The sequence below is a fragment of the Telmatherina bonti genome (assembly GCF_933228915.1).
Source record: "Telmatherina bonti genome assembly, chromosome: 24".
Taxonomy (NCBI): domain Eukaryota; kingdom Metazoa; phylum Chordata; class Actinopteri; order Atheriniformes; family Telmatherinidae; genus Telmatherina; species Telmatherina bonti.
The window spans coordinates 11826819-11852726 of NC_136633.1; the positions used below are offsets into that span (position 1 = coordinate 11826819).

General features: G+C 38.3%; 1 protein-coding gene across 1 annotated transcript in view; it reads right to left on the bottom strand.

The window, feature by feature from the left end:
- sonb (SON DNA and RNA binding protein b) overlaps positions 1-25908 on the bottom strand; it is a gene marked incomplete at its 5' end in the record, with an annotated part of 34337 nt that continues 8429 nt past the window's right edge. The window contains 16 exons of the mRNA XM_079264075.1: positions 1-705; positions 2623-2724; positions 4891-5006; positions 8081-8149; positions 10671-10818; positions 11857-11973; positions 12111-12221; positions 13630-13839; positions 20909-20995; positions 21097-21231; positions 21580-21755; positions 21854-22006; positions 22099-22292; positions 22386-22662; positions 25426-25616; positions 25817-25908. The exon at positions 25817-25908 is cut by the window's right edge and continues 81 nt beyond it. Of these exons, the coding sequence (XP_079120201.1) occupies positions 628-705; positions 2623-2724; positions 4891-5006; positions 8081-8149; positions 10671-10818; positions 11857-11973; positions 12111-12221; positions 13630-13839; positions 20909-20995; positions 21097-21231; positions 21580-21755; positions 21854-22006; positions 22099-22292; positions 22386-22662; positions 25426-25616; positions 25817-25908 (2256 nt within the window). The 3' untranslated portion in view covers positions 1-627. The remainder of the gene's footprint in view (positions 706-2622; positions 2725-4890; positions 5007-8080; positions 8150-10670; positions 10819-11856; positions 11974-12110; positions 12222-13629; positions 13840-20908; positions 20996-21096; positions 21232-21579; positions 21756-21853; positions 22007-22098; positions 22293-22385; positions 22663-25425; positions 25617-25816) is intronic.

The following is a 25908-nucleotide window of genomic DNA, read 5'->3' on the forward strand; positions in this document are numbered from 1 at the left end:
TACATAAATATAATCTTTATTTCCATTTGCATATTTAAGAAGGCTATGCTTGAAATTCAACAGCCTTGTATCAGAAGAATAATTTCTCAAGAAGGCAAGTTGAAGCTGGAACAACAAGACGAACAGAGAATTTAACCAAACAGTCGTTCGCATGTTTAACTAAACCTCCAGACCAGCATCACGCTCCCGGGTCGACGCCAACAAACGGCTTCGAGACAAACTGGTGTCTACGTTGGGCTGACATATTGGTCAATTATAGTTAAAAGGAAAAATTGCTACTATACACATAATTCATACATCATACATATATACATAACTTACATACATACAGTACATGCACGCTGCAACACTTCGGTACCGGAGGATTCGTGGTTCTTACTGCGAGATCGGACTTTGTTCTTGAAAAAGCAGCTACCAGAATGGAAATGATGGAGAGCTTATTAAATAATAATGTTAATAAGTTGTTTAATCACCATTTTGACAGAGAGAAAGAGCCGGGCGGCTGACTGTGGCTCAGTTCGGATCACTTCGCAGCGGCTTTCATCAAGTGGAAAACGTCATGTGCTTTAGGGACTTCTTTCTGCGGTGAAAAAATAGAAATGTCTGCTGAAACGTTTGGATACTGTTCTATGTGGAGAAAAGTGGACCCGTAGAAGCAGCAGTGAAGACCGGCCCGGTGTACAGTCCTGGTCCGTCAACGGGAACCTGGGAATAAAACAGAGCATGGTTGAAACACAGTTAGAAAACTGCCCTGCTTTAAAGACAAAGATTACACTCAGGATGATGTGTAAAATGTAAAAAAACAGAAAGGAGGAGTTTTTGAGGAATAAACAGGTTAACTGGCAACGTGTCAGGAACATTACTGGGTATATAAATAAATGTGTAAAGATAGACAGAGGTTTACGGATCTGAGGCAATCTAGGTCTAAAAGTTGTGGAACAATTTAAAAAAAATGTTCCTGAATGTCTGCAGACTGATGATCCCACCATACATAGTGTATAATATTATATAAGGACTCAGAGAATCAGAAGGAATCTCTGTGCGCATGGGACTTAGCTGAAGATCAGACTGGATGTTGGTGGTTTTTGGGTTTTCAGGCAACCTTACATTAAAACAGACATTATTCTCTACCATAGATCACAGTTTTGTCTCGATTCGATTCCGATTTTTTGGGTGCCGATTCCATTTAAATTACAATTCTCACAATTCTTTAATAATGCTGATTTTTGTAGATTAAATACAGAGTAAATGTATAAAACTTTTCCTCATCATTTTTCTTGATTTCAATGAGGAAAAAACAACCCAGTAGCCAGACCATCATTCTGCTGCTATAATGCCCAAGAAGAAAAGTAAAGAGATCAATAAAAACAATAAAAATGACAAAATTTTATAATGGATTATTCATATTTATTTGAAAAGAAAAGAAAAAAATGTGAAGCAAAAAAAATCCAGATTTCTGATTTTTTTATTTGATTTTCCCACCCCTACAGTTCAACCTGAAATCTATAAATGCACTTAAAGCTCATCATGCAAAGAAGAAGTTACATGTGAACAAGATCTATGAACACAAATGTCTTCTCTGAACCAGAGCTCATTTAAAATGGTCAGAGGCAAAGAGGAAAACTGCTCTGTAGTTAGATGGATCCACATGTCAGTTTCTTTCTAGACAGCATGGACGGTGTGTCCTGCAGACTAAAGAGAGGCAGCATCCAGCTGGTTATCAGTGGACAGTAGAAAAGCTGCATCTCTGATGGGATGGGGTTGCATTCGTATCTACGTGGGCAGCTTCCACATCTGTGAAGCTCCATCAACGCTGAAAAGCAACATCTGCTCCCATCCAGACAACGCCTCTTTCAGGGAAGACTTTGCAGATTTCAGCAAGACAATGCTGAACCACATCCTGCATCCATCACAGGAGAACTGGTCTGCCTGCAGTCCAGACCTTTCACCAGTACAAAACATCTGGAGCTTCATGAGAGCAGAAATCCAGCTACTAAGATCCAAGAATCCTGCATCAGACCAGAACAGGACAACATTCCTCTCCTTAAACTCCAGCAGCTCCTCACGTCCAGATATTTCCAGACAGTTGTTGAAAGAAGTGGCGTGCTAACAGGAACTACTTTTTACAGATGTGTTGCTGCCATCAGTTTCACAATTAGCTCATATTTTCCATGAAATGATCAAATGTCTCAGCTTCAACATCTGATGTGTTGCTTATTTTCCACTGGGAATAAAACGTGAGTTGGTGAAATTTGCAAATCATTGTTTTCTGTTTTTAAAACAGGAAACTCTTCTTGATGTTTTTTTTTTCCAGTATATGCAGAAAGTTCGCTTCCTGCTCAGATCCCAAAGCCTAAATCTATAAAAATCCATAAAAACAATCCACCCACATTCCTCCATCTCTGATCAGCTGCTTGACCTTCTCCATGCCAACCCCTTCCCAGAGGAGAGGAGGCTAAACACAGCTGCTATCCATCTCTAAAACATGTGGTGAAGAAGATGCTGATAGCAAATCCAGCTTCAACTAGTTCCTGTAACTTGATAGTTTATCTGCTTTCAGCTCTGATTTCATTATTATTTGTAAACATGGTCATCAGTAAAGATTAGAAACCGTGGTGTTACCTCTCCCAGAGCCTGCAGGGCCACTGTGGCAGCCATGGCCTTGGCATGCTTCTTATTGGGACTGGCTGTCTGGGGCTGGTAGTCCACACCGTTCACTGTGACCTGAGGAAAAATATTTAACAAGCAGTGAAATGTAGTTCCTGCAGACATTTTGAAAAGAACAAATGAACAAAAAACATCTGATTTAACGGTAATGACAAGCTGAACTCACTGAAAAGATTACAACAGTTTTAACCTTTTAATCGACGGATTTATGAGTACAAAGTGAAATGGTGGTTTATTATTTCCTTTTAGGCAGTGATAACGTGTTTTTTTTTTTTTTAATGTTTAAATGAGTGTTTTGTCCTGGGAGACAAACTGAAAAACACAAGGGAAACAATCAGTGTGTAAATATCACTTATTAACTCAGTAGATGCTACAGCCGGCAGCGACTCTGTTCGCCATGATGTCGTGCAGAGTTGAGCTGGCAGCTGCGACATCAGTTCCCTCCATGTTTGTCTGTTGTTTGAGTAAAGTTAAAATACATAATCACCTGGTAAAATAAAGACTTCAACTCATGGTAACAATTCAATTCTGTTTAATATCCTGTTTTGTTTATAAATACTTAGCTTTATTGAGTGACTCACCACACTTATCTTGTGTTCCAGCACCAAAGAGAGGAAATGAGCAGCATTTCCTGTATTTATCAGGTTTAATTGTTGATGTCGCTGGATTGAACTAAGTATGAGGAGGGGGAAGAGTTGAATACAGGAATTGTTTAACTTTCTTTTTAGGATATATATTGTATCTGTCAGTGGATGGGGGAACATGTTTAGAGGGTTATGTAAGGTTACTGGGTAAGAATGATGATTTTATGACTATTTAATGTGCTTACCTGGAAAATGGTAGATGCTTGGGGTGACTATTTTGGGATTAGAGTGTAGGGGTATTTGAGGGTGGTTGCATGTTAGATTACTTAGGTATATTTAGTTTCAGTTATGTTTAGTTGGTAAAAGATAATTTTTGAGTCATATTATTCTTCCTTTGTGATTTTCTAGAGGTTTTTGTTGGAATATGCATTGTTGTTCAATAAATGATCATCCTGTTGGAGGAGCTCTGACGTCTACTGACGTCTCTTAGCCACTCTGGCCACACAACCTATGATAGATACTATACCCATATATGGTTTGCAATTTCTGTTTTTTTAGAATTTTTCCATTTCCGATTTTATTTTACAGTCATTTTGCAGATGCTTTTCTCCAAAGCTACGTTGATCTGAGAGTGGAGAACATAAGCAAGCAATCAAAGAGGGGTGTCATAATGGTACGACACACATGTTGTCGTATACTGCTAGAGATTTATATCTATTTTTAATTATATTGCAGTTATTAATAATATATTATTTTTCTTCTTTTTTTTTAATGGACAAAGTCTGAACAAAGAAAGTCTATCTATTTTTTTCAATTAAATTATTAACAATTGATAAGATACCCATCAAGCATTTGGAATCTTTTCATTCAATGTCATCAAATTATATTTTCTCTATTAAAAGTGAAGCTTCCATGTTACAAATAAGAATTAATTATTACCATATTGTTATGTTGCAATAAAAAATACATACTGTTTTTTATTATAAAATATAAATAATTATCAAATAATCTGATTTGATTTTTCTCCCTTTTGATAATATATCAGTCGAGGCTTTATCATTTTTAAATATAAGTTTTATATATAAATATAATTTAGACACTATATCTAAAGATTTTCAAACCTAGCGGACCTAGATAATAAATTATTTACAAAGTATAGCAAAACATGATCACTCATTATAAATAATTGTATATTATAGGATTCAAATATTACAATAAAAAAGTATTCATGGGATTGACCTTTATTTTACATTAACATTTTAATAAATTAATATTAATTCAATTTAAATAACTTTTTAAAATAAGTTATTTAAAATCACTTTAAACAACTTTTTCTTTAAAAAAAAAAAAAAGAATATTCATATATATATATATATATATATATATATATATATATATACACACATACATATACATATGTATGTGTGTGTGTGTATATATATATATATATATATATATATATATATATATATATATATATATTTATTTTTTTTTTAAATATATATAAAATTTATTCGTATATTTTTAACTTTTTTTTAGCACTTTTCAACTGCAACGACTGCAACTCAAATTGCTTCACCACACAAGGCAAAAGTAAAAGCATATTAAAAGTATCTGTGGATGTTTTGAAGTGACCGACCTTAAAGAGGAAATTCTTGCGATGGTCTGGACCACTGTGATGAACCATGACAAACTCCGGCTGCACTATTCGCTTCTTGTTACATAATTCAATGAGAGCAGAAACCGGGTGTTTCCCTGGAAACACAGAAACGGTCACAAGTTTAAAAAAAAAAAAGGGTCCAAACAGGACTGCTTTAACAAGTTAAATAAATAAACATTAAATGAAGATATTTTCAAGTATTTTATAAGACTATATGAATAACATAATAAAGCAGAAACTAATGAAATACAGTTACAATGAGACAAAGTGCATTTAAAAAAAGAGACAAAAACCTGCCAGACCCTGAGAACAAAATGAAACAAGAATAATATAGTCACCAAAATGTATTAACAGTTAATTAACAGTTCATTAATACTGAAAATGAGGCGAAATGCAGGCCAATTGTATGAGACAGCATCATCTGAAGCACACTGAAGGCTCGCAAAGCTTCCTCTGACACCAAATCATTACTGATATGATGACAAAAGACAGAAGTAGTTGGGTTCGTTCTGAATGTTTGATCAGGTTTTTTGGTTTAGCAGCTCAGGTGGTCGATCTGTCAAGCACTGATTGGAAGGTCAGCAGACTGATCCTTCACACCTCCACGTTGTGTCGAGGTGTGCTTGTTAAAGCACACACCGCCTGGGATGGACTTAGAAAAAAGAACAGCATGAATTAAACAAGAGCTGCTGTGTGAGTGTGTTGTGTGAAAAAGTTAGTGACGGTAAAAGCGCCACAAGGAATGCAGGAAAGGTTAAAAGGTTTTCTACAGGAGTGGAATATTTACTGTTTACATACAGAAAGTGACCCATAAGGATGTTTGCAGGTTAAAAGATTGAATCTTCGTCCATAGCTAGATGTGCTTCCCTACTTTTTATTAAAAATTTGTTCTTTGAAGTTGTACGCAGGGTTATAGTGTGAGCTTTGCATGTGCTGCCACCTAGTGGATGCTTTTATGGTACCTGCTGGTGCAGCTCCTGAAACTATAACTCACAGAGCCATAGAGTCGTGGAAGCGGACATTAAATGTTATTTTCAGTCTGCACCAAATGCATCATGGTAGCCTGAAGAGCTCAAATAAAGACACCTGGACTTATTTTTCTTGCTTCTTAGAGTCATTTCTCACCTGCCTGTGGGGAGTTTCTGGTGATAAGTGTGAAAGGAACACTGACATGTTTCGGGTTTTTAAGGGTACATGGTGTCACTGACTCACCATGAGGGTTGTTTAAATCAAATTTGAGTTGTTTACCTGCCTGACCAGAACTGTTGTCCTCACAATGTCCAATGTGTGAATTGTATAGCCTCCCGAAGGAGAGCTCAGGGTGAATTGTCGGCACTGGAAAGGTGATACTTGAGGTTTTTCCAGTTTAAAATGGAAGATTTCCTTCTCATCTGTCTCCAATAATCTGTGTTCGCTGAATGTTGACCTGTAGATCTGGTTTTCTCATGTTTTTAAAGTGATGGTTTGGTGTCTTCGGTATTAAGCCAGTGGTAAGACAGTCTGTGTTTGTCTGTTTTACCTTTTGGGTGCAGCAGCCTCTGTCTGAGGGTTTGTTGGGACTGAAATGTACTATATTACAGTGCCTGTTCTTATCTTTTCTGTTTGTCTTGTTGTTCATTTCAAGTGCATTGCCGGGAGCTGCTTTACCAATTCCAGTGTACAAGTACTGTATAACGCTAAAAAAAAAGGCTTCTATCATTCTCAGCCCCATGGTGAAAAGATGATGGTGTGAGTCTAAAAGCAGATCTGATTTCTACTAAACCTCAGTGTTGAAGCTACTATTATCCTAAATAGACAGCAATCCGTCCAAAAAAGGCGTCAGGCAAACTTCCTTACGAACTTTATGCTGTTTATTCTCTGCTTTCTGCAATGGACACTTGCAAGCTAAAACCTGACACTGAAGAGTGAAACTTTTTAGATGACAGACGTAAGATCTTGAATAAAGCCAACCTGACATCTATTTCTTGGTTCTTGAAGGCATCTCGTGTCTGATCTGAAAGGGTTTCGTAATCTAACTAGTTGGTAGGAGATTTCAGCTTCACTTACAATGAAACTTCAGCAAAGCAAAGCTCAGATAGGTACGATAACCATGACCTGGATGAGAGAAAAAAAAGACATCCAACAAAAGAAAAAACAAATCCAGTTGTTTGTATTCAGGCTTTTAGGGCTCATTTATGCGCTACATTAAACGTATATATGCAGATGCCTGCAAACAGAGCCTTCTGTCTTTCCTGTGTTCATTTTGTGTGTATTTTTTTCAGAGTTTGCAGCTGTGTCCCTCAATGAAGGACAAGGGGCCAATGTGAGGACATTGTAGAGCTGTCTAGTATTTGTACAATTAGCAAAAGTAAAAGAAGAAGAAAAAGCTGTGATGCATTTAAAGGCTCCACAGACAGTTGCAGTTTACTGCACTGCCTCTTTTATGTTTCTCTATAAGAATAGATGACTGTGATCGCCTGCACCGTCTCCATGTTCGCTATAATGCATTGCTGCTGAAACTAACTTTGGAACTCCATCGCCCTCTAGTGGATGTATTATTACACAACCATGACAACGTAAACCATGCAAAATGACAAACACTCTTTCTTTGTTTCACATGAGTTTTAAGAACATGAAAGCTAATTTTATGTGTTAAATGATGTTTTAGTTTCAGTCGGATTTGTAGTTTATGGTTGGCCAACAATTACCTCCATATATGGGAGTTTTCTGCTCATTAACATGAGCTTCGTTGACTATTTAACTAGAATATATTACATAATTCAACCTTTCAGTGTGATTTATCACCACAAGGACAAGGGAATGCAAGTGAGATTGGTCACCACACATGGCTCTTTGAACCTGCTGATCGCCATGGTAACTCAGCCTCCTCTGTAGCGGATAAAATCTCTCGGTCGTCTCACTGATTCTGTTCCTCATGATCACCCAGACAGAAACATTAATATTCCTCACAATATCAAATCTAAAGTCTGACATGACGACCGTACTGAAAGTATTACATTGAGACTGAATAAAAGTAGTATTGATTAAATACGGTGGAGTGAATTGGTGGAGTTAAAAAGTACCATTTAGGATGTATAAACTCTCCCTAGCTTGACAGTTTTTAATACTCAGGCTGTCAGGAAGATGAAAGCTGGTGGTAAAAGAGAAGAAAGCAAATGAAATTATTTACCCATTAAGTCCTTGGTTACAACCAGTCCTCCTGTTTGTTTCTGTGGTTTTTCTCCTTCGGCAACCAGACCTGAAACAGAAAATCATCATAAGGAATAACATTGCAATCACCATGACTGCCAATATTCTCATTATTAGGTGTTCAACATTTCCCTCCAGCGGGGGAGATTTAAAGGGATTACAATGAATCAATGTTTGCAGCTTCGCCCTGTTCACATTATTCCCAGGTCAGAATTGAGCTGCAGCGTATTGTGAACACATATAAATGATTTACACAGCTGTGAGAGTGATGTTTAATTCCAGGTTATGATTTCTGGTTCGGGATGTGACGAAGGAAACAGAAAAATTATGGGAAAAAGCTGTTTTACAGCGAACTGGGCTGTTCTAAGATGCTCTTATGCTTTACCACTGTCACAAAAAGATAGTGGAAGATGCAGAAATATAGAACTTTTTGTGCTACTCCTACATGCATGTGAATTTAACTGAGTGTATATGTACAGGAGACTGAACTTAGGTTGCAAAATTTGTTTTTTAACGTTGTGTTTGCGTCAGAAACCGACTCCATCGTGATATAATAGTTCTCACACTTGTGTACAAAAAATCTTACTGAAGGATGCTGCTAGGGGCCTCATTAAAGAACTCAGAGTTGTCTCATCTTAAGGAAAGGATTACTAACTTCTGACCGCTTTGCTTGTGTGGAACTTGACAACAAGCTATCGGGGAACCATTTCATTTAAATCAGGTGTGTTGCAGCAGAGAAACATCTAAAACCTGCAGGATGGTAACCCAAAAAGTCCAGAGTTGGTGATCTGTAGTGTAGGAAAAGGCTTCAAATACATTTTTAAGTAAAGCTGTACTGGTAAACATTGCAAAGAAATATTACTTGCACCAAAAATAATTTAGCTGCCTGAACCCAATTTGTTAAAATCTTATATAAAGAATCTTACAAAAACCAAAAGACACATTAAAAAGGTGTTTTTTGTTTAGTTTTTTAAGTCTGACTTAGATTTTATTTACTGCTGAGTGACAGTTGTAATATTAAATCACTATTAACTGCATTCCCAGCTAGCATGTTCACATGGGGCTCATGAGAATTATATTTGGGCTGCAGACGAGGGTCCCACAGGGGTCTGACTGCGGTTTCTATGGTGGCCTCACCTGTATTTCTGTTCTAACTAGAGGTGGGAAAATTCAATCGAAAAATCGAATATCCGCGTTTTTTGCTTTACAGTTTTAAAATCGATTTTTTTTGTTAAAAAATTTAATTTTTTTTTCAAATATATAAAAATAATCCATTATAAATTTTTGGTCATTTTGATTGCTTTTTATTGATCTTTTTACTTGTGTTCTTGGGCATTATAGCAGAAGAATGATGATTTAGCTAATGTGTTGTTTTAACTGAAATCAAGAAAAATGACAAGCAAAACAAAAGTTTTGTACATTTTTTTTTGTTTGATTTTAATCTACAAAAATCGAAAAATTATCGAAAAATCGACACCTTTCTATACATATACATATCATTAGGTACCAAAAGTTTCATCAATACATAAAGAAACGACATAATTCATCTATTCCATTTGTTTCCCAGTGCATTAGAAAATTGTTTTTTTCTTTCTTAAACTGCCTGTACGTTTTTTTTTTCAGAGAAAATCTGCCAGAGCTGGGAAGACAGGCCACAAAAAGTTGCTTGATATGTTATCAGTATCTTACAAAAGGGTGTGAATACTCCCTAAACATAGAAACACAGTCACTAAGTTAACATCTCTGCTAACTAGCTGCTTATTCCTTACTTCCACGGATGCACATGCGGTCAAAAATCAGGTTCAGACGCTGGATGAATGAAAATAGCGACAACAGCCATCTGGTGGCATTGGAACATGTGGATGTATAGTGTGATTTATTGCCCTGTGCTTCTCTGTGACAACGATCGACTTGAGTTGGAACAAATCACTTTTAACAAGGCGTGTGTGCGAAGTTCTGCCGTCACACAGACCTACAGATCAGAGGAATCCATCTGCTCACAGCGTTAAATATGAATACATAACCGCCTCTCCCTGCTACGCCTCACCGTCAACAACCAAACAGTCCAATAAAACCTACTGAACTTCCTAATCTTAAACTGAAGCATGAGAAAAAGCTGTTTTTTTACTAAGTTCATGAAGCTGTTTTAATATAAAAATAATGTGGTCAGTGGTTATTAATAATAATCAATACATGCGACAACTTTCATTTGCTTTTTCCAGCCTGTGTGTCCTTAAACCTGAGATAAGACTGCAAAAACTGAAATCTAAGATTAAAAAACTTAAATTGAGTACACATATGCTTATTTTTTAAAATAATTCTTAGTTTATATGCCAGAAAATTCCTCTTGTTTTAAGAGTATTTTTACTTGTTTTGGGAAATCTTGACAAGCCAAATATTCTTGTTGTGTTGGCAGATAATTTATCTTATTTTAAGCAACATTTACCTCATTTTTGTATTTTTTTTCTTGTTTTTTAAGGCTTAGTTTTTGCAGTAAAGACTGCCTACCCCTCATTACATCCATCAATTACAGACATTATTATACTGGTTTAGTTTGTCTGGTTTCCAACCTTTTCTGTCGACCTTGAAGTCGATGACGATTGGTTCCACTGTTCCCTCGCGGTTCCTCCCTAAGCCTTCACCTGTCCTCCAGCCCATCTTCCTCATCAGAAACTCCCCAACGCCTCCTGAAACTGGAGCTGCCTTGAGGAACTGGTCCTAACAAGATGCAGATCGGCACAGTTACTCAGCAGGAAAAAAATAAAAAGATCAAGGGAAATTCATTCATTATCCTAACCACTTAGTCCAATTCAGGGTCGCGGGGAAGCTGGACCCTATCCCATCAAGTGAAATTAAAATAACCAATTACCAAATAACCAAATTAACCTAATATAAATGTAACATTTTCTAAATAGTTCTGACATTTTGTGAAAAAAAAAAAACATGAAACAGACGGAAAGTTGACCTGCACTGATAATCTACAGTCTAGATCATCTCTCCCTCCACCAGAGCTCCAAGAAATGACTGTCCAGGTGAATTTCAGCTGGTGCTGACCAAGTCCTGCTGGTTCAGCCTGAGAACTGGTCCCTTCACTAGCCTCTCCCTGTGCTTCACATTTCACACGTTTAGCCAGGTTGGTAAAAAAAACATCTTTCTAATTGTTAAGTTTGTTTGTTTGTTCTAGAAATATGAAAACGTGTGTATACCTATCTACATAAGAATGGTGCATGTTATATAAACACACTGCTTTACAGAAACACAGCCGATGCTTCTGGTAAAGAGGAGAAACTGACAGAAAGGTCTGCTGTAATTTCGCTTTTGTGAAGAAATATCAAACTTTTCCATGTTTACAAAAATAAATGAAGCAGCTGTTGCTTGAAGATGCTGAATTACAAAAAGGGAGATAACATTTCTGGTCAATTCAAAACAAGGCCGCAAACGCCTGCCGCAGAACGTAACACGGCTTAACTTGTGTAAAGAAATGTTAAACCTTTATATATTTTACCAGAACGATGAAACGCACATGTAACATAAAACATTTGCTGTTTGAATAGCCAACATGTGTTACAGAAAGGAGATATTGTTTCCTGGAAATATGTAAATATGTCCATAAACTTCGGCAACAAAACATTACACTTCCTACCTTTAAATAAACACTGAACCTTTGGATATTTAGAGGATTGGTGAAGCATGATGTGGCGTGCCCGTTCTGTAACTAACGTGTTGCAGTACAAACATAATGTTCAGGTATTTTACCTTTTTCAGCCACGCTTGTGGTCCACTTGTAGACAGCTCCTCAGAGCTGAGGACCTGAGCTCCAGTGGAACCAGTGAAAAGACCAGGAACATAACTGGACTGGGCCCATGCATCTACCTAAATTATAATGTAACAAAACAATTTAAGATGGATTTGTGTTTAAAACACTAATAAATCAAACAAAAATGGTTTAGATGTTTAAAAAAAACACTTTTAAGTTGAGCTTATTTTAGTACACGTGGCATATTTCCTACCTGCTCTTGTGCCCGCGTCAGCATGCACATGGCGTTGATGTCATTTGGGTTTTCAGCAAGTCGCTTCTGAGCTTTGATTCTCTCAGTGACAGCCTGAGTGATGTCTACGTGCTGGGGAGGGAGACGTTATATAAGCCTGAGTTACACTGAGAGAAAATAGCTGACACCACCTGGAATCTGGCTCGAGTGCAGATGGAAAGTCTCGAATAAGCTCCAGTCCAGGTTACAGGTGGAATCCTGGCTCAAACCGTGAGATTCCCAATCAGAAAATCTATAGTTATTATTCCAAACGGAGCAACTAAAAATTCCCACAATTAATCCAAAAAATTGTGAGACTGACCTTGATGGTGTTTACATAATTATATTTAGAGATGTAGTTCAACACATATAAATCTGTAACCTGATAGGGTTCATGCAGAATGTCTTATCTTTGAGCCCCCAGACAAAAATGATAAAGTCTTTACATTTTAGTGAACTTTTCTTTTATTAAAAGTGTTGCTATATGAAGAAAAAAAACAGTCATTTTAGGTTTACAAACCCTTTCCACATATAAACTGCTTTCAAACAGCGGTATTCCCTTTCCACAGCAACAGGTAAAATATTTCTTGCAAAATCTGAAAGGAAGTATTAATATTAAGTGAAGTGAAATAAACTATTTATGACAAAGGAGGATGAAAATTTCACGATTTATTTGTTAAAAGATAGCAGGATGAATTTTAAAACTGTGTGAAGCTGCTTTCCTTCTCAAAACAGAGGCAACACTATCTGACAGTGACTTTCCAGCCATTAGACGAGTTTTTCTGCTGAAGCAAGCAAAAAAAGCAGGATTACAATCTCAGCACTTTAGTTTTGTGAGGGAAAGTCTGTTTTTTCAAAGACTTTTTTGCTGTAAAGAGAATTTTTGAAGCTTTGTACTTCTCATAAAAACTGCTAAATTAAAGCAGTACGTTAGGAGGTAGTTTTTAGGGAGCGTGCACTTCTTTTGGCGTGTGGACAGAGTGGAGATTCAGCAGAGCAGGAGGCAGAATTAGCCACAAACATCAGTTCATCATCAGCTAATATGTGATGATGTCTATCATAAGCTAGCACCCAGGGAGCACTTAAAAAACTTTGTCAATGTGCAATAAAACAATTATTAGCCTTTCTCATGATAATAATGTGCTCATCCCTGGTTTTTTCATGATCCCCTCTCTTGCGGGATACCTCAAGGGTCCATTTTGGGCCCATTGCTGTTTTCTCTTCAGGACACATTTTGAATAAACAAAAATGAAATTTTTCATTAGTTTTGTGTCTAGAAATGTGCTTTTTACAATTATGCCTGATCTTATAGTGACTGAAGGAGTTAGACATGCTTTTACCACCAAATTATTACACTGGTTTTGGCTTCACTTTACTGGTTTCCGGTCTGTTTTTACAAAAGATTTAATTGTTACCTTTTAAGGTTTTGATTGGGCTGGTACATCATATTTGTGTGAACTTGTCCACTAATTAAAAACATGATTTCCGCTCCATTCCTTACCTGCTGCGGTAAATCAGGAAAAACGCTGTTGTTGTCTGTTGCCAGGACTGGCTGCTCAACATCTGGTAACCCTGCAGAAGTATCAGCTGATGGTAAGGCAGGCGTTGCTATGGGAACGTTTGTCGGTGCCTTTCTGGAAGCAGCTGTGGTTTTGTCAGTTGTTTTGTCAACTGGGATCCACTCTCCATAGGCACCCAGTCCATCTCCCTCCTGGAGAACACACATCACAAGATGACACTTCTTTGCAGAAGAACAAACTGTAAAGTGGAGACAGAGGCTTTCCTCTGCTTCAGTGGGCGAATGTGAAAACAGTAACACTGCATCTGTACATTGTTGAAATATTAAGGGAAAGTTCAAATAGCACCCATGACTGAGCTGCAGGAGGGAGCACAACTCACTTTAGTGTTTATTAACAGTTTTTCATTGACTGCGGGGTGTGTTGCATGTGCTGCACTTGACTTTCTGCTTCCCCTCCAATGAGACGGCTCCCAGTTTAAATAAAGACCGCCGCCATGAGACGTTAGGTCAGACATCCCTTGTGCTTTGACCAGGGGAACTGCTTACTATTTGGAAAGTAGGGGCTGCCCTGGATGTATATGGATTGGAAATCTAAGGCCCCGAAACGTATCGGAAAAGCACAACACGTGTCAAATGGAGGATTTGAGGCAAACAGCCTCAAATTAGAGATGAAAGAAGCCATCATAGAGTTACTCTGGATGGTGCCTGTTAATTAGCCAAACACATGGTAGCAACTAAAGGCATTAGCCCTGGTCAAGGCGACTTGCTGATGTACTCTGATGGCCTCCCAATCACCAAAGCATCTTCTGGATGTGGTGGAACCAACAAATCTGTAGCAACTGTGTGATCCTTCAATTTAATATGGAACAAAATCTCTGAGGAACACCTCCAACACCTTGTTGAATCTATGACAGAAAGAATTAAGGCAAAATCGGGTCCAACATTGTACCAGCAAGAGGAATCCCATAAAGGAGACCTTTCACAGGTTCAACAGTATTACAGCTTCTATGATCCACTTAAAAAAAAGCACCAATAAAAGATAAGAAACGTCTGTCTCATTATCATTGTGTTTTCTGTCTTAGTACAATTTACTAAGTTTTGACAATTTAGATATGTAAACGTCTGCAGCAAACGTAAATATTGAAATATTAAATGGTGTAGCACTCCCACCCTCCAAATACGTACAGGAATTTACACAACATGAAGCTTGAGAGCATAGACCGTATATGAAAGATGGACGGCGCCTCCGGCTGTTAAAAATGAAGCCTATGTGGAAGTGCATAAAACTGCAGTTCCCCCTTCATCCACTAGGGGCTTCAAAACAGAGTGAAACCCTATAGACTCCCATGTTAAAAAGACCAACTTCACAGCAGAAATAAACATGTTTACAGCCTGGTTCAAAAATTTATTTTAGGTTTAATAGGTCAGGTTCACCTTCATGACAACTGTGGGAGGAGTGAATTTTTTTTCTGACTCGCCCGTTTAAAAGTAACTTAATCCCGAAATTTGGCATATTTAGGGGCGTGTACTTTTGATTGACAGGTAACCGATCTCCTTCTTCAAGTAAGAAGATTTTAAGTTTAGTTTATTATATTACAATATGACGACTTTTATGCATGATGTTTTTATTCAATTAAATTTGTAATGTCATCTCAACATTTTTTTTTTCTTTTAGTGTTTCTTACTCTATTTTATAATGTTGGAGGATTTTATTCTCTTAATTTCTTATTTTGTCTTAACATCTTTTATTTTTTTCCAGTGTTTTAGCTTTCTGATATAGTTCATATGGTTCATGTCTCACCTCTTGAGACACAATTTTACATGTTTGCTGTGTTGTATATATATCTGGGTGTCATGTGGGCTTGATTTAGAGGGATTTTATGGGTAATTTTGTTATTTTTCTCTTTATTTAGCTTTTAATGTAAAGCCCTTTGGGCTATATTTTTTTTATTGTATGAAAAGTGCTTTATAAATAAATATTGATTGATTAATATTGAAGTAACACACCATAATATTTACATTTTCATTTTTATTACTAATCCTATTGATTGCTATGATACGTTTTATTATAAGGAAAAAACAATCATGGGAATCAAATTTACATTATGTAATTGTATAAATTGTTATGCTTTTAAGATCGTTGTTTTAAATTACATTAATGTTCATAGAGACAACAGACAGCAATGGCTAAAATCTAACACATTTCCACATCAGTGTTCATCAATGTCCACTGTCCCTATTTCAATAAATAAATAAATAAGTGCCTGTTGACTGTAGCACACTGAGGGTAAACACAGCACTGCTGGCATAAAAAAAATACATTATTGATTTAAAAAAAAAAAAAAAAAAGACCCCATGCCTAAAAAATAGAACACACATTTTAGTCCAACGATGTGTTTAGGAAGAAATTAGCTGCTAAGACAAATACTTTCTTTTTTTTTATTTTAAAGAAAGAGTCATAAAATTTATCAAATGACACTTCACCCAAATTCACCCAAGTCCCACAATCATTACACCTTCGACTACAGTAACAAAAAATGCTATTTCGAAATGAAAAAAGGATCAGGAGTCTTGTGCATTAAAGAGTGCGTGGCTTTCATATCAAAAGAGGAAACAGAAAATCTAAAACTATGTATGCCATGTAAAAATTCACATAAATGCTGACTGCTGGGTCGGAGATGCTGAAACATGTGGTTAACACAGGTTGACATGCAGGAGAGCTGCAGCTGACAGCACACTAAGACCTGGAGTCTGCTGCCATTTCACCACATTACAAAGGGATATCTTATTTAGGATGTAAACAGGACAAGAAATAAAATAAAATACAAGAACAAAAAATGTTTTCATCAGAGATTATGAAGCAGAAACGAGTGAGTCCAGTGCTGGTCAATGCCCACCATGAGTTTATCTGAGTCACACAGACTCAGAGAAAAGAGTTGAAATGAGACTATCAGAGTGCACCTAGAGTCTCCATAGCAACTGGCTTTTCTGTCCTGCAGGGACCCGCTACGCCCTGAGACTTGACTGTGAATAGTGTCAGGGTGCAGCTGGTTGGATCTTCACAAATGTGGCACTTACAGAAGAAAAATATTATTGCCAGTCTATCATTTTCTCAAAAACTGTGCACCAAGAAAGAATACATTCACATGAGCAGCTCAGCTGGTTATAGTGTTTAAACAAATTTGATAGCTTTTCATATCACCAAAAGCAAAATCTACCCCATTTAAAGGAATGGAATTCTGCCAGATCAAACTAAAAACGTTACCTCGATTTGGAGCCCTGTGATTCAGGCATACTTTCACGTAGAAACTTCATCTTAAAGGACATTTTGAAATAACTCACGATTTTGACCCGATCACTGTTGGAAGTTTTATGTAATTTGAGATTTTGCCATTGAATCGCACACTAAATTTTTCCTAAAATATCCAGCAAATTCTTAAACAACCTTCTTCCAATGCTCATAGTTTCTTTTGTGCAAGTACAAATTACATATGAAAATGTTGGCATTTTTGTCTACTGTAAACCAATGGGACCGTTGTTGCATTGGGCCTTATGTTTTTTGTCTCAAATTGCCTCAGAGCACAGAGAACCTGCACCCCAGGTCTAATTGGTTATATTTTTTCACTAATTGGGGTCTTTTTTACCTGCCATAAAACTGCTCATAATAACAGAATCAATATATTTGTATGTTCAGCTCACATTTCTGTCACTCATGGTTTAAAAACTGTTAGTATGATTCAGTTTTTGAAAAGTGTTTGTTTGTTTGAATCATCTTTTGTTGGGGTTTTCCTATTTAAGCTTATGTTACATATGGCCCTTTTCCACTAGCACCAACTAAGCCCTACGCCATTTCAGCCAACACCGCTCTACCCATAGATTGCTCATAAAAAGATTGCCGGAGCCTCCGTGACGTCACCCATAGGTTTCTGAAGAGCTGAATTGAAGCCCGGTGGGCAGTTCCTACCATCGCCATCTTGGCAGGGGAATGCGTGTCGTCTTTCCCGGAAAATACAAATATGGGCAAAGAGGTGGAGCTGAGAGGGGGGCGGTGAGCGTCATGGTGGATGATTGACATTGAGCGAACTCCGAGCTTTCTGTAGCTAAGAGCTAACCGAGCTAACCCGGAGATGACAGGAGCTAACCAGCTAACGGAGGTAAGTGGGCTAAAGCTAAGTTATGTTGTTAACCGGCTAAAAACTGCGGTTGTTCTACGTTCTTCTGACTTGAAGCGGGAGATCGGTACTTGTCAATCAAAAGGACATGCCCCTAAATATGCCGAACTTCAAGATTAAATCACTTTCAAACGGTCAAGTTAGAAAAAAATTCACTCCCCCCACAGTTGTCATGAAGGTAAACCTGACCTATGAAACCTAAAATGGATTTTTGAACCAGGCTGGAAACATGTCTATTTCTATTGTGAAGTTGGTCTTTTTAACATGGGAATCTATGGGGATTTGCAGCCAGCCCTAGTGGATGAAGGGGGAACTGCAGTTTTATGCATTTCTGCATAGGCTTCACTTTTAACCGCCGGAGGTTGCCGCTTGGCCCTCCCTCATTTCCATTACAATGTAGCAAGGTGGCTCATACGTATTGAGCATTAATTTGTTTGCAACACACATATGGGTCCTTAAAAATAATCCTATTTCAATTTTAAGATGCATCATCCAGCTCACTTTCAATTTTTCCATCAGCCAAGATGCGTCTTCAAAGGTCTTCAGATCCTGGTTGGACCACAATGTTGGAGGAAAGACACTGTGCTGTGCTGTCAACTGCTGAAACTACCCAAATTACGGTAGCAAATGGTGGGTTGAGAGTCAATTTAGTCATAACTTATCTTGTAACGCCAAATTCTGGGCAGTAGTGACCTCCAAACTGTACACGTCACATTTTCAGCCTGACACCACACTGTCAGAACCCCAACAGAAATGCCTACAAACCAGAAAGAGTGGTGTCGGGCTGGGCTTAGTAGGTATGTGCTACTGGGAAACACCTTTTGGACAGCACTGAGGTGTGCCGCACGTCCTCCAACCTCATTAGGCCATGCACCAACACCATAGCAACCATTTACACAGCTGCTCCTGTTTTCTGAGAGATTTCATTATGGGTGCCCCCATAGTGCAAGTATCATGCCAGCCACAGTGTCTCTCATCAGAGCTCACAGGACAATTACAACTGCATGACAGGTAATTACGAGTTTAGTCTTTTTTTTGTTTTATTTATTTATTTTTCTTCTGCAGAGCTGAATCTGTACATTTTGCCTCCTAGTCATGTCTGCTTATTCTCCTCACCAGCTGCGAGGACTCTGACAGAATCTGTCCAAGTCAGGAACTGAGAAAACTGTCCAGTTTATTGTGTTTGCAGGTGTGATGATGGCAAATGGCAAAGATAGGTCAGCAGGCTTTCATTGTGCTCGATAAAATAATGGATTACTATTATTTTTGGATGCACAAATGTAACTTCTGATGTTAAAAGCTTCAGACTAATTTTTACAGACCCCGTACAGAAACTGGAGCGGAAGCCCTGTTTTGACAGGAGTCAGACAAAAGTTTGTGGAACGAACCACATTTTTTCATGACTGCTCAGGACTTTGCAATTCTGCTCACACACTCTCTCAGCATGCTCACTGGGTGAATGCCTTCAGGCGTTCAAACCACAGTTTTTCAGCGTCTGTAAACTTTTGGAAAAACTGACAGTGTCAACTATTCAAATCAAAAGTCAAAATGTAAAGCTTGCATAAACAGGGATTTGCTGAGTTTTTGGAACATATTTACTTGTATATTTTTTTTTACTGTTTCATGCATTTAATAACTGAATGTTTTGATCTACGATGAAGCAAGGTTTCATTATAGATATGCTGCTGATAAATCTGCAGCAGTATTATGATGCTATCATGTCATTATGGAGGAATTTCTGAGGAATGTTTCCAGCACCTTGTTGAATCTATGACACCAAGAATTAGAGAAGTTCTGAAAGAAAAAGGGGTCCAACACGAAGGTGCTGAAAAAATTGGTTGTGGAACAATTCTGAATCAATTCTCAATCAATTTTTAAATAAAAAAATAACAAAGTTGCCTATTGTTCTTTGCCTTGTCCTGCTTCTGCTGGATGATAAAGGTTTACATTTCAAACAGAGCATTGCGTGCATTGTGGGTGATGGACACACGTTGTACATGCAGCGTGGTGGAGGGAAGCCGATATATGACTAATAATAAAAATAAAAACAACCACAGACACAGCTGTACCAGAATTAAAGAAAAGCAACAATCCTTGTGATGGATTCAATGAGGGAAGCTATTTGAGCATCAAACACATGTAGATTAACGGGGCACGGCCTTAATGGCAACTGGGAAGTTTAACTTTAGTCACTTTGTTTGCGTATAGCACAAACATAATTTTATTTTAATCACGGACAAAAAAGTTGTTTAGTTTCTGAGAAATAATTATTAAGTGTACATCAAAGTGGGATGGCTAACCTGCTTTTCTGTGTGAGTCCCAGAGTCATGTTTGTTAGAAATTCTGTTCCTTTTGATAATATTTTATGTTATCAAACTCATCTGATTATTTATGATTACTGATGAGAAATCTGTGAGTGAAAACTTGGAGAATTGTGGATGTGAAGCATTGTATGATAGTGACTGAATTATAAGGGTGATGAAGATGCACAGCACCAGTCCAACCTGGTCCTACCAGTCCTTCGACCACACTCGACCCCTCAGTTCACCTCGATCATGTCATCTTGCTTCATCTTAATGTAAACCAGCTTTTTATGTAAAAATTAAAGTATTTTTTCCTGTATTTCTTCATTAAACTAGTTCCCTCATGTCATGATATGAAGTTTCAAGCATTTTTCTCAGCTTTGGTTTCCTGTTTTATTTTGTAGTTTTTCGCTCTTTCCTGTGTAGCCTTTGTTCTTGTTAATTGTTTATGTGGTCTCATTAGATTCATTGTTTACACCTGTGTCTTGTTTCGTTCTGTCAGTATTTCTAGCCCTCAGTTCGGTTCTGTTTTGCTGGTCCATTGCGCCTGTCTAGGTTATGTTTGACCCTGTGTTTAGTTCCCTGCCTGTAGTAAATAAAGAAATGTCAATTCTGTAACCTACTCTGTCCACTCATCTCTTCGTTTGGGTCTTCACCTCCACCAAACCCTGACACCTCAGTTAAATCTCGAAGAATCTGACTTTCTCTATTAAGTTTAGCTTCACAGATTCTCAGAGAAATGAAAGCATTGCTAAGAATTCACCCATTTTGTGCGACTCTTCGTACCTTCTTGCGATGCTGACACCCTGAGGAGACTGGAAACTCTTTGGCAATGCCAGCATCACTGCGCACAGATGGACGAACCGTGGTGTTCTGCAGAGATAAAAGGCCAGAGTGTGTTACTTTAATGAGCTATAAAAGATGTACAACATGCGGATTCTCGAGACAAAGAGCAACATGTGTGTGGACGTTACATTGATGTTGAAGCTGATGACTTTCTGCTCTCGAATGGCCGCTCCTCCAAAGGGTCTGTCATCATCCTCTTCATCTGAAACATGAGGTGCTGCAACTGGCAGCTCTCCTGCACTGTCCACAATCATCTTGCATTTCTAAAAACACACACAGCACAAAAAATTAACTTTCAATCTGATTTAAAATCTTTTCCCACAATGCTTTTTTACAATTTTATTTTAATACATGTGTTTTCACCTTTTAAAAATAATCCAGTACTTTAAAATTACCGTATTTTTCGGACTATAAGTGCCACTTTTTTTTTTATTTTTTTTTTTAGCTGTTTCTGCGACTTACAGTCCAGAAAATACGGTAACTTTACCTTTATTATCAACCACTCATCTAAAGGTAAGATCATGGTTAATTATCTTCCCTTTGTTGTTGGAAAGTCTTTCAGCGGTTCTCTGAACTCTCTGAAGGAGTGTGTGTAAGCTCTGCCCTCTTACATCAGTGAACTCCTTGATGCTGATGCTGTTGGCCTGTTTCGCTACTTTCTTCTTCACTTCCTCTAAAGCAGCAGCGTTGGTCTGAGTTGCAAGAGGAGGCAGCTTGTTGTTAATGGAGGGCAGTGGGAGCAGCGAAGACAGGGTCCCGATGTTGGACAAGGCTGCGGTGACGGTGGCTGAGAGGGAAGCAGAAATACACTCAAGGATTTTAATAAACTATTTATTTCATATTTCAGTTGCAAAGAAGTGTCATGGTGAGAGGAGATGATCGTACCAGCAGTCATACTGGCCATCGCGGCGTTCATGGCCATGCTTGGCAGAGTCAGGGGAAGCACCGTAGACCTGAGGCTGGCAGGAATGGGCATACCAGCTTTCACGCACATCGCAGCAGCATTGGCCTTGGCAATTTCCAGCAACTGCTCCTTATCTGAGAACACACGCAAAAATAAAGAAGGTGTAAAATACCAGAAACATCGAGGTCAGACTTACTGAAGATGATGCGACTGGACGGTAACGGACCCAGTTCGCTGATGCGGTGCGGGCTGTTGCTCCGACTCCTGTTTTTGCGTGAAGGAGACCTATTTTTGCGGAGGATGAGAACAGGGGAGTGACTCGGTTCGCGTTTCCAGCGGTCCCTCTGGCTGTATGTGACCCTACGCCGACTGCCCGAGGCTGACCGAGAGCGTGATCTCCGTGACCTCCGGTCTGTAGACCTACACGCATAAAACTTGGTAAGTCAACATGGTAACTAGGTAAACCACTATGGCAGGAAAGAAATGTTGATAAAAACAGCTATACAGCCGCACCTTGACCGTGATCTCTTCCTTTCCGAGGGGCTCCTCGACCTGGATCGTCTCCTGTAGCTCCTGTACGGGGATTTGGATCTTTTCTTCTTCTTTGATGACTTTCGTTCTCGGCTCCTCTGTGGAGACTTGGATTGTTTCTTTCTTTTTCTTGTTGGTGATTTAACACTAGCATGAGACGAGCTGGGGGTGTCTGATGCTTTACACTGACGGAGGTTGAACTCGGGGGGCTTTTCGGATTCAGTGGATGTGGGCCGGATTAGTGTGGATCCACCAGGACCTGTAGTTTTAGCAATCAACAATAAAATACATGAAATAACACATGTAAAGGAAATGGAACAACAGTTTTAAAAACGCAGTTGCACCTGCAACTTGATCAGATGTTCAAACTGAGACATTTTACCATTTTGTGGAAAATATGAGCTAATTGTGAATCTGATGGCAACAACACATCTGTAAAAAGTTGGAACAGGAGCAATAAAAGGCTGAAAAACTGGAGAAGCATTCAACAACCCATGTATAGATTAATTGGAAACAGGTCAGAAACATGACTGGGTATAAAAATACATTTCAGAGAGAAAATATGAAGACTGGACGAGGTTCAACAATCTTAGGAAAAGTGGTCTAAAAATCTTGGACTAATTACAGAAAAATGCTCCTCAATATAAAATTGTGACAACTTTGTAGATCCCATCGTCTACACTGTTCAATACCAACAGATTCAGGGATTCAGAAAGAATCTCTGTGCACATGGGACCAGGCCAAAGATCAACATGTCAATTTCTGTCTGGAAAGCATGGCCTTGCAGACTGAAGAGGAGAGCTTGTTATGAGCTGCTCACTAGACGACTGAAAAGCTGCATCTCCGACTGTATGGGGTTGCATTAGTGTCTGTGATGTGTGAAGCTCCATCAATGCTGAAAAGTACATGGAGGTTTTAGAGCAACATCTGCTCCCATCCAGACAACGTCTCTTTCTGGGAAGACCTTGCAGATTTCAGCAAGACCAAAGTCCAAGTGCTGACTGGCCTACCTACTGTCCAGACCTTTCACCAATAGAAAACATTTGGAGCATCATGTTGTTTGAGGAAAGGGATGCTATACAGTGGCAAATATAACCCTATTCCAACTTTTTACAGACATGTTGCTGCCATTAACTTCAAAATGAGCTTCTGTTTTCCATAAAATGGTAAAACATCTCAAGTTTGAACATCTAATAAGTTGTTTTTTTCTCCTGGGAATAAAATATGATTTAATGAGATTTGCAAACCATTGAATTCTGTTTTTTATTTACACTTCACAGAAAATCCTGAAGTTTTTGGAATTTGGATGATGTTTCTCACTGAATCTTCTGTTTGATATCTGATCAGAGAATCCAGATATTAGACAGGGCCGACGGGAGCAGAGATGCTGCTACATTTCATTAAGAAACAAGAACATGGTAAGTCTGGTTGCTATGGTGATTCTGACAGGAGAGCCAGAGAAAACAGCATCAGTCTATAGAAGCCTAAGGCAGACAGGGATGAAAACAGCTGCTGCCAAAAAAAACTGCACATCTTATCGGTGTCAATTTTGACCTGGTAAGTTCAAAGCTCAGATAAAATCAGAGTAAACTGGAGTTTGGTTGAGAGAACAGAGATAAAAATGCATGTATAAAGGAATTAGAGGTTATTAATGTAGTTTAAATGTGAAGTGCACAACATTAACACATTCTAACCTGAAAACTAAGCAAAACTAAACTGCACTAAAAGGACATAATATCAGAATGATCAACATTCCCACAGTGAAAAGGGAAACTTCCTGTCACCCATTTTAACTAAATGATGTTTTTGCAGTTAACAACTGAGTTGACACAGTAGCCCATACCACTCGGTGGTCCACTGGTTTGAATCCTACTTGAAACAAAAGACGACTTTGTGTCTATAGATTTACTCGAACAAGGGTTTCATGTGGAGTTCCTCAAGGCTCCATTTTGGGCCACCTTATAGATTGTCAGCATCTAAATCAGGGAACACCAAAATTGGAGCTCTTGGGCCAGTGTCCTGCAGGTTCTCAATGTGACCCTGCTCCAACGCACCTAACTCAAATTAATGAGCCATTGCGCAGAATTTTATAGGGTGATGGATCAATTTAATTTGAGTTCAGAGGGTTGAAAACCTGAAAAACGCTGCCCACAGAGGTCAGAATTTGGTGGTCCCTGTTTTATATTCTCACATTACTTCTGATTGTGGAAACAAACTAAAATTTTTATCATTGCTTTTTACTATGTTGCCTAAACAGAAAACTCTGTTCCAATACAGAGCTTAGTGCATGCCTCAGACAAATTAAAACTTGGATGTGCCAAAATTTTCCTCAGCTAAATTAAGATGGATATGAAATTGTCTTTGAAACCAAAAATGGACATTTGTGTGGGAAAATTGGTGGGACTCACTGGTCAGATTCAGTATTGTTGGGAATCTACTTGAACTGCGGGGACAACTTTGTTTTAATTGGTAGCTTTAGATCTATTCAAGCAAAACTGGCATGCCAAATTCCACATGGCTTGATTTAGGCCCCCTATTGTTCACCATCTACAAGCTCCCACTAGGACAAATCATAAAAACAAACAAAACATCTTATTATAATTATGCTGATGATACTCTGCTCTATAATACTATTGCTGGAAAGGTTTAGCTTAATAAAAATAACCATGAATTTACTGTCAAACATTAGTATCTAGCGGCAATATTAAAAACAATGGCTCCAATAGAAATCTTTGTTTCATTTTGAACCACCCACTTAATGCAATACCCAAGTCAGCTTTTTACTAAAAGAAAATGATCTAGAATGAGGGACTTCTGACTTGGTGATGACCAGCACAGTAAAAATGTGCTAAGTCACAGAAAGCAGGTTAACAAGTGAGCCAAGCTAAGATGACGCCCAACAGAAAAACTTTGTTTTCACCATTTGAAACAACTCATTATTAAAACTTACAGAACAACTAGTTCATTTTACATTTTTCCCCACAATTTAAAGTTAAAAAAGGAATAAAATAGTGCTCCCTGCCTTGTTTTTCTGTTTTTTCTTCAGTTTTTTCTGCTGCCACATCCTTTTGGTCCAGGTCCTGTAGATCTTCAAGTTTTGACTCAGCCGTCTCTTCTGCTTGGATGTGTCTTTCAGTAAGGTTGAGGGCATGCATAGGGGGCTGAAGATGCGTGGACTGCATGGACTCATCCAAATCTCTCATCTCAGAGGAGCTACAAACAACCAACCACAGCAGCATGAACAATGACGACTGGTTTCCCTTTACAATACATGCTCATGTCACACAAGGCCACTTGAAAATGACTGAACACAAAACATGGACATAAAAGAAGAAAGTAGGCGGGAATTATATGAGGTTAAGACCAAAACTTTCCAAGTCTGACATCTTTCACTATAAAGTTTTACTACTTACTTGGGACAGGTCCTGTGGCACTGTGGATTGGACTCAGAGTGGGAGCTCAGTCCTGGGCAGTGGTGTGCAGGCGTAGGATGAGAAACGGAATT